General features: G+C 35.0%; 2 protein-coding genes across 4 annotated transcripts; one reads left to right on the top strand and one right to left on the bottom strand.

Annotated features, from left to right (window-relative positions):
- Positions 1-3,032: 3,032 nt before the first annotated feature.
- LOC105340003 (uncharacterized) lies at positions 3,033-6,049 on the bottom strand. Of its 2 annotated transcripts, none has more exons than XM_034459033.2 (3): positions 5,914-6,049; positions 4,680-4,841; positions 3,033-4,281 (listed from the first exon to the last, which is right to left on the bottom strand). In XM_034459033.2, exons 2-3 carry the CDS (start codon positions 4,825-4,827, stop codon positions 3,143-3,145), a joined length of 1,287 nt encoding a protein of 428 aa, XP_034314924.2. In that variant the 5' UTR covers positions 4,828-4,841; positions 5,914-6,049; the 3' UTR covers positions 3,033-3,142. The 2 variants fall into 2 exon arrangements, with proteins under 2 accessions (XP_034314924.2, XP_065940891.1); XM_066084819.1 differs by having other exon boundaries at positions 3,033-4,330.
- Positions 6,050-6,068: 19 nt separating this feature from the next.
- LOC117684934 (uncharacterized) lies at positions 6,069-9,422 on the top strand. 2 transcript variants are annotated; one of them, XM_034459032.2, is made up of 4 exons: positions 6,069-6,207; positions 6,746-6,842; positions 7,282-7,383; positions 7,812-9,420. In XM_034459032.2, the coding sequence occupies exons 2-4, from the start codon at positions 6,827-6,829 to the stop codon at positions 9,194-9,196; spliced, it is 1,503 nt and encodes a 500-aa protein (XP_034314923.2). In that variant the 5' UTR covers positions 6,069-6,207; positions 6,746-6,826; the 3' UTR covers positions 9,197-9,420. The 2 variants fall into 2 exon arrangements, with proteins under 2 accessions (XP_034314923.2, XP_065940890.1); XM_066084818.1 differs by lacking the exon at positions 6,746-6,842 and having other exon boundaries at positions 7,812-9,422.
- The last annotated feature ends 72 nt before the right edge of the window (positions 9,423-9,494 follow it).

Here is a 9,494-nt window from a genome sequence, read left to right on the forward strand (position 1 = left end):
ACAAAAAAACGGGGGAGGGGGGAGGGGGCGAACATTTCCCTGCATACTGTCATAACAAATTTTGACTGTGTGCCGTGACACCATTTGTGCAGTATTAGATTCTACAAAAATTCTTAGAAATGAAGGAATATATCAACTTTTTTGATTTCAAATTGTTTGAAACTATTGCTAAATTATGTCTACCAGATTTAGTAATGATATGATGTTAAGTAAATAGCTAGGGTAAAAGTCTTCGTATTTTTTGACTGACCCTCGTATAGTATATCTAGATTTAATTTACCTTGATATCTACAAAACGTGTTCCGAACAAACCATGGCCAGGACCAAACATAGGTAATGACAGATTACAAAGCTCACCGAGACCAGGCATCACCCTTATGAGGTATCACCCTTATGAGACCACCTTTATCATATCATATGAAAATCATACTTTATGATCTTGGATATTCATGAATACGGTTTTGACAAATTATCGTATATCATATATTAAAAAATTGTATGATAATCATATGTTCATTTCATACGGTATTATAAGATACAATGTTTATCGATACAATAATATAAAATACGATATTGCATCCTGAGATACTTACAGTATTTATCATATAGTACTAACAATATAAAACTGTACTAAACAATGATGCAATATGATATTGTAACATATGATATGACATTGTATCGTGTTATACATCATTGTATTATATCACATAATTCAATATTATATCACATAATACATCCCAATATTGTAACATATGATATAAGTTTGAATAATATATTACAATATCATATTATACATTATCATGTGATATAATTATTTGTTATATTCAGTAGTACTATATTCTCACATATAACTCTATATAGACGAATAGTCAATAATTGTAATATAAGCTCGTCCGAAAAATATTGACCGGTCAATATATTTTTGATATTGGCCGACTAGGAATAATATCTGGCCCCGGTATGGAGGGTAATCGTGTTCAAAAATCCAGACATGTAAACTTGTAAATCCGAATATGTAATCGTGTTAGTGTGTAAGTCTGAGTATGAATATGTGTAATTCTAATCGTGTAACCTATAAAACTCAGGGATGAATACTTTAGAGTTGATTCCGCAGGCCTTCAGTCTAATTTTTCCTACAGATGCTAATTGCAGCTGTACAATTACCCTCCATAGCCCCGGGGCCATTAAACTTAGACGAGCTCACTTTTGATCTGTCTCACTTTTCCACTATATGTTCCTTTTGTAAAAGTCGGGCAATATTTCGTCCCTCGGGGGCTAATATAATCAATGTTGCCCTCAACCTCAGTCAATATTTGTATAATATCGTATCATATAATACAATATATACATATATTTTTAAATTTATATTGCAATATCATATGAAACAATATCATGTGATAAAATAATCTATAACACAATATCATATTATACAATATCATATCATATTAATATAAAATATTATAAATCATCATGATATAATATCATAATGTACAAAAATTTTATACAATATCATAAAGTATCATATAAATTTTTACAATATAATATATATGATATAATATTGTATCATATAAAACAATAGTGTATCATATCATACAATAATATATCATAGGAATCATGTTATATCATTTTAACAACAAACACATCTATGAAGAAGGTTTGAGTGAGGTAAGAAATTTTTAAGCATCTTTAATAATGGAGATCAGGCTCTACATCTGAAGCTACCTCTGCGATTCATTTATTTTATAGTGAAATCAACCATGCAAGTTTGAAATAGTACTATTATCTATAAAACCTGTGGCCTGTTCCAAAAAAACTAAACCTCATTCAGCATTCGAAACCTATGGCTCAGATTCAGCATTAATGCCTGTCAGGTGCATCAGTATCCATGCAAGTTTGGTAAAGTTAGGACCAGTAATAATTAGGATATAATCATTTCAGAGGCCACCTGCTCCAAAAACTTCAACCAGCTCCAAAAACCTTAATCTCCTCCACCATCCGAAACACATGGCTCTGATTCAGCATTCAAGCCTGTCTGGTGCATCAGACGAGTATTATATGCCGCATCATCCTTGTAAGTTTGGTGAAGTTAGGACCAGTAGTAACTTAGATATTGCTATCAAAGGGCACCTGCACCAAAAACTTTAACCTGCTCCAAAAACCTTAGCCTCCTCCAGCACATGGCTCAGTGGTCATGGGCGTTAGGCCAGTAACCGAAAGGTCGCTGGTTCAAACCCCGCTGTGGTCACTTGATGTGTGTTGTGCACTTAGACAAGGCACATTATCTACATTGTCTCAGTCCACCCAGCTGAAAATGGGTACCGGCTTACGCTGGGGGTTAACCTGCGATGGACTGGTGTCCCATCCAGGAGGAGTCTATGACTCTCATCTGCTTAGCACCATTGAAACCGGGGATAAGCACCGGCCTTATGTGCCTGCATGGCACGGAGAAGAATTTAACTTAACTTAACCTCCAGCATCTGAAAATCATGGCCCAGATTCAGCATCCAAGTCTTTCAAGTCCATAACTAGGTCCAGATGCATCATTTATGCAAGTTTGTTGAAGATAAATCAGTAATAACATATATACAAGACCTGCAACAAAAACTTTAACCAGGTCCGGACGCCGACGCCGGGGGTATAGCATAAGCTCCCCCCGACTTCGTCTCGGTGAGCAAAAAATGATACTTTTTTAGAATCTTAATTTATATATTTCAATCATGTGCTTCTTTATTTATATCTATATATGTAAAAATACATTTGAATTTCTTTCATTTGACAAAAAATTGTACACAATAAACCATTGCATTACATACTATAAAGTATATTATTTTTGTTGAATCTTATTTTGTCTTCCTTAACTGTCTCTTGCCATTTAAAACACAATGAAATATATTACCGGTATTGTGGGTGTTACCCCTTTTACGGACCTTTCAACATTTACAATAGAATAAATTATAGCTTGTGATTAATGGCGCTCTCGGCTCATACACAGAACTTATTCATAAATTCCAATTATGCAATTGAACGAAATGGAGAGTAAATATATATTTATTATCAATTTAAATATATATATTGTTTGAATACCTACAAATGTGTTTCCTGGTCATTTTTATTTATGCAACACTATGTATGTACAATATTGTCATTTATTTAGGTATTCAGTAATGTACAAATCTCCCGTTCCTATGCCAATCCACAGCTGATTTTGTTTGTCAACAGCTGTTGATGTGACAAGAACAGGAAATCCGGTTTGTATTTCATGAGAACGCTCCAAACTTGGATCAGTCACAAAGATTTCAGACCTTAGACCAATTATAAGATTTCCAAAATTATCAAAGCATGCGGTCTTGGAATACGTATGATTGACATGAACCTTGTTAATTTCTTTCGACGAAACGGAAGCAGTTTCTAACGGAAATATAGCAAATCCATCAGTGGAAACAGCAAATATCCGACCAGTCTGAGAGTAAGAAATGATATGATTTATGTTAATCTTGTCTGGTTTTGTGTCTATAATCGTCTGAACTACGCCGTCCATGTTAAGTGTAATTATGAAGTCTTTCTTAGGTGTTCTGTGTCCTATGACGTAAATCATATCATCTTGGAACAGTATTCCAAGCAAATTTTTGGCGAACGAACACAGATTGGCAAACTTTCTTACGTCCCCTGTTCTCTGCACCAATGTTATAATGGGTTGCGAGCCATACATGGTTCCCTGAGTCAACAACAGATCCCCAGATGGCAGGCAACAGGTGAACTGGCATCTATCGTCCAAACGTACAGTTTTGAGAACTTCACCTGAAGGTGTAAAAAGTTTCACTTGGCGATGCAAAGTATAATTGACCCATATCAGATTGTCATCACATACCGATATTCCTCCAATTGTTTTTAAGTAGGGGAGCGGATCGTCGCTTTCTGGTGGTGGGATGTGTCGTTTTACATCCACTTTCTTCAAAAATGATTCAGCAAAATTTGCTGTCGAGCGCGAGTTGTTCTGTGTTGTCCAAATTTCGCCAGTTTCTTTTCTTGAGTGTGGTTTAGTTTGCATTTGACATTTGTCTCCTCCTTCAACAATTGCATTGTCGTTCGTTATGGATATCTTGCTTTTACGCTTTCTCGAGACTCGTTTTGATGACTTGGATGACATCATTCTCCTGTCTTCTTTAGAACTACTCATAATAATATCTCTTTTATCCTTATTCTTGACTTCTGCTCTTGATTTGATTTCCGAATTGATGTCATTTCGCCTTTTTGGTTTATATGACGACGAAGGACAATCATCTAGAAGGTGAAAGCATAGACAAGCGTAATAACATACTGCATTCAAATTCTGAAAGAAAAAAAATCAAACAAGGTTCATATTTTACTAATTATGTTATGCAACATGTTCATTACATAGTATTTCAGTCTCCCAAACAAGGACAAGTTTGGTGAATGTTAACTATTCATACGGTGTTGAATTTTATCAAGAATAAACCAGAATGCAAGTGGATCAAAGTCTGTTAATGTCAGTTACGATTGTACTGACCAAGTACTCACCAACTATGTACTTACAAAAGGACAAAAGTAGTAGCAAAATAATAAGTAAACGTTTCTTTTAAAAAATGCACTAAACATTCACACAATATTTCGTATTATTGTAAAATAAAATTGCTTGCTTCCATCCTTTCTTTCAATACCTTGCCGACGCCTTTTCCGGAGACTGTATGACCCTTTGTTGTGTAGCACTTTACCCTGAACCCTTTCGCTTGCTGTAGTTGCTTTACCCTGAACCCTTTCGCTTGCTGTAGTTGCTTTCACGCTGGTATACGTTTGACGTCGGTTCATTTCTGCTTTGATTTCTGATCCGAAATCAAAATATTTAAATTTTCAGATTTTACACATACACGTACATATATAGGTCAAAGTCAGTACAAATATATTTTAAACATTTTAAGGTGGTATGGGACATCTGTTGATATTTAATGTTGATTAAAGTACATTATAACTAGAATACTTTCACCGGTTTAGAATTTTCAAATTTTACGTCATTTAAGCAAAAAAAAAACAAAACAAAAAAAACCCAGCTTTTGAAAATATTTAAAGAAGTAAATAATGTAAAATCCTCAGTGGGATTCGAATTCATGACGTACAGGTTCGTAGTAAATCCCCTAACCCACTGCGCTATGCTGGTTTGGTGGCATTAGTGGGAAAGAAACTACTTATATAATAACACATCATTTTATTGTTTATTTCGATAAACAATACGTCACAACATAGAGGTGTCCCATACCACCTTAAAATCTCGCTGTTTTTGTTTAATTAAAGGTTCAATTGAACACAAAAAGCTATACATTAAACGTTTTTGCAAATTCATAATTATTTTAGAACCATTTTAACAAGAGCTTGGACTTCGGGTAGTTGAGTCAAACTGCAATGTGACGTAGGCCTGTCTATTTCATTGTAGGCCTCTCAGGCATGGCTCTTTGAAATCAACACGATTTGTCTGGCTTTTGAGCAAAGACTACGCAATCGGTGTATATTTCACTTGAAACCAGCGTCATTTTAACTTGTTTTGACACAAGAAATAGATCGTTACATCCTACTGAAAGTCCAAGGTCTTGTTAAAATGGTTCTAATATCATTATCTCTTCGTAAAAAGAGCATGCTTTCCTGAACAGGCACGTAGCATCAGGCCCCCCCTCCTCCCCTTTTTGGCGCAGAAAAGATTTTTCTTTAAATGGAATTACCGGTAACATGGAGTTGCCCCCCCCCCCCCCACACACACACACACACACACACTTTTATGGGACCATGTAAAAAATAGAATTGAAAATAATGAAATAAACAGTGAAGTTGAAGATAAAAGAGCTATTATATGCTAGTATATATTTATATCATTAAGAGCATATCATAATAATTTCTGTTTATTACCTGCTTCCCGGTATGTTCTCTTTGTTACAGACAAGTACTATCACGTATAGACTGTAAACACATCGACAGAAAGAATAGCCGCCATTGGATTTTACCTTTAAATATCAACTATGTAAATACTCTCTTTAAGCGCATTTTAACTGGTTGCAGAATATCGACAAACCAAAGACATTTTATTAAAGGCTGTACTATTTAGAGGAAATCTACACAACTGTTTGTTTCTAGCCTTGTCGGAACCCGAAACGAAGATGTTATAAATGCATACCTGAAGTCAAACATGCACTAACTTGAAAGGTAAGATATATAGAATTGTTAGATACATAGTACATCGACTGATACTTTTGTTCATCGATTATTCTACACAAGTTTTAAAATATAGATTAACTTGGCGATTAAGAAACATGCGCGGATCTATAGGGCACCAAATGCTCTGATGAAATCTTTACCGATTGTTGAAATCAATCAATATCGTACAGTGTGTGTGATATTCCCTAAGATTATATCTTCTTTTCCCATAATGTTTAAACTGGGGAAGATGAAAACCTTTTTTCAAATTTTTCAAATATCCTAGTATGTAATACACACCTATCAATCCGCTCTATTGCTTATTCGGTTAAATGTGATTTGTCTATCCATATATCAATGAACTTAAAGATTACTTCAGCGGGTTATTGTCTAAAAAAGAGGGGGGGGGGGGGGCAAAACCTGAATCTTCCATAGCTGAAATCAAATAATACTTTTAGCAGTGCAACAATATCCGTATGATTTAGTTGTCATATTCTTGAGATGTTAAAAAAAATGTGCTCATTGAATTTAGTCTTGTTTTATTTAGATTTACCAATTGACTCCAAGAAAATATTTTCCCGCTGGGTGTTTGCATCTTCAAAATTTCTTCTTCAGATTGAGAGTAAAAATGGAGCTTTTGAGAGGTACTACCTCAATGCATTTTTTCTGAACATTATGATATCCGAGAATCAAATCTTATGGGTAGTCGAACACTTTATCTTAGACTAAAAACTTAGATTGAAAATGTGTATCATATTACCCGTATACATTTATTTGTGCAATGAAAACACTACATTTCCTGTTAAATCAATAAACACCATGCAAATCTGTGATTTAAGTTGCATTTGAAATCCATACCAGCATTCATCTGCCCCCCCCCCCCCCCCCCCCCCCCCCCGTGTCAAAATTAATTTTAGATGAATGGAATCTTTCTAACGTTTTTCAGTTCATAGCATTACATTTTTTTAAATTGCTGCAAAATACCTATAATATGTTAATTTAAACCTCATTATCTATTATTGTTCTCTAATAAAAGTTGTTCTCATTTTTTTCCTTGAAATGATGTGGTTCACACACTGACAGACAAATCAGAGGATGTTGGTCAAAGAACAGCTTCCAGGGCCCGGAAGTCGCAATCTGAGATCCTATATAATCTCCGGAAAAGGAAACGAAATAAAGAATGGGGTGAATTATTATGTGCTTTCATTTATGTTCATGTGCATCAACTCAATGTATTTAGTAAAATTCATAGTTTCTAGAATACGTTAATTCGTTGACAGTGGGTTCTGTCAATTGATTTTGTAGCTAAATTAACTAAATATAGAAATCAACAAAATTTCAATCCTGCACGTACATTGAATAAAATTTTATGACGGACATTTTCAATGGAAGTATTGAATAAACTGTGTATATATTGAATGTCAGTTTTCATGATGATAAATCTTATAATGGCATATTTCATCAGGATTAAAAATATCTGCAACCAATAAGTTACAAAAACAACTAATTGCATTTAATGATTTTTATCATTATCCTTGGCCCGTTAATTCCAAAAGTGAATCCTCTTTCTAAGACATTAAACAAAACATAGTATGCTGAAATTGCTTTTTTAGATTGCGATTCGACAAATGCCATCACTAAGCGGCAACGAACTACTCAGGTACATATTGATGAGCAGAAAACGGCTACAAAACCAAGAACACCAATGAACAAAACAGCAGTAAGAAAACCAAAATGGAACCTGCCAAAAACGATTCAACCAAAAGCCACAAAGGGCAATAAACATTCCAAACAGAAACTTGCTAACAACAACCAAAAGGCAAATACAGTCATAGAAAGGAAGCAGAAGATAAAGAAATCAAAACTCTTAGACAAGAGTGATAACAAACAGAAAACGAAAACGCTCTCAACACGAAATGAAACGAAACTTTCATTGCGGCGAACAGCAGAGAAAAACAACAAGAGCACACTCTCAAAAGGAAAGCAAGAGAGTCAAAGGAATACAAGACGACCTAGCCAAAAGAAAGACATTCGATTAGGACAGGATCAGGGAGCGATTGAGAAGAAAAAAGTAGCACAACCCAGATCCACACGGACACGTAAGAGTAAAGGTTGTCAGTCCTCAAGAGAAAATAATAGTACACCCAAGACAGATCGTAGTAGAGATGCTTTAAACAATAAGAAAACTCGGCGAAATCTGCATGACGATTTTGGGAATATGTTTTTGAAAAAAGTGGATGTAAAAACTCATATTCCTTTTGGAATGAGTAAACGCATAAATGGAATAAGTGTCACGCATGACAACCAGGTGTGGGTAAACTATCAAAATCATGTAAAATTGTTCAGTGCATCTGGAGACGAACTTAGATCGTTTGATTTGGAGTACTCTCCCGTATTTAATTGCTGTACACCAAATGGCGACCTCCTTGTGACACAGGGTTTCACTGCAAATTCCACAGTCCAATTGATTCCTCGAGAAGGAACAGGAAGGGTGTTTGCAAATCTTTCCTCATACGCCGATTCACTTTGTGGAATTTGTTATCAAGATGAAAAAATATATGTCATAGGTAGTAAGGGTGAACTAAGGCAGTTTTTCGTACTAAGACTTGACATGGATGGTGAAGTTGAGGAAGTCTTTGAAACAACAGAATACAGGCACATAAACCATCTCATTTCTCATCATGGAAGAATCTTTGCCATGTGTACTTTCAAATTTGCTATGCTTCCATTAGATAACGGTAAAATTTCCCTCGAGGCTATCAATAGAGTGCATTTGAAGAACACTTTTGCAGCTAGTGCCTCTGTTGACAACCTCGGAAATGTCATTGTGGCTTCTGCCTCAAAGATCTACGTCATCAACCCAAGTCTAGAGCGCGTGTTCAAAGTAGATACTGATATACAAGCGGTAATTTATGCCACAGCTGTCGATCAACATAACCAGCTATGGATCGGAACGCATGACGGAAATCTATATATCGTAAAATATCTTCGATCATAATCTTGTTTATAGATTTATAGTGTAAATTAAATTAGTGCATTAATGTACTATTATCGACCGCCAGTAGGGAATCGATTATATATGATTTTCGGAGAAACGATTTGTGAACCTGTTAACTAAACAAAAAAATAAAAAGTATGATACATTTATATGTAAATATTTGGTTTTTCTTAACAAAAGCTGCATATTTAGACACATAGTATTTTTCTCACGTGTCGAGAACGCAACGATCAGGTGGTTCTAGGGCGTAATCTAAAACAAAGACCGTCTTGATCGCGAATGTTGCATGTTTTACATC

This window comes from Magallana gigas, chromosome 5, assembly GCF_963853765.1.
Source record: "Magallana gigas chromosome 5, xbMagGiga1.1, whole genome shotgun sequence".
In the NCBI taxonomy this organism is placed as follows: Eukaryota; Metazoa; Mollusca; class Bivalvia; order Ostreida; family Ostreidae; genus Magallana; species Magallana gigas.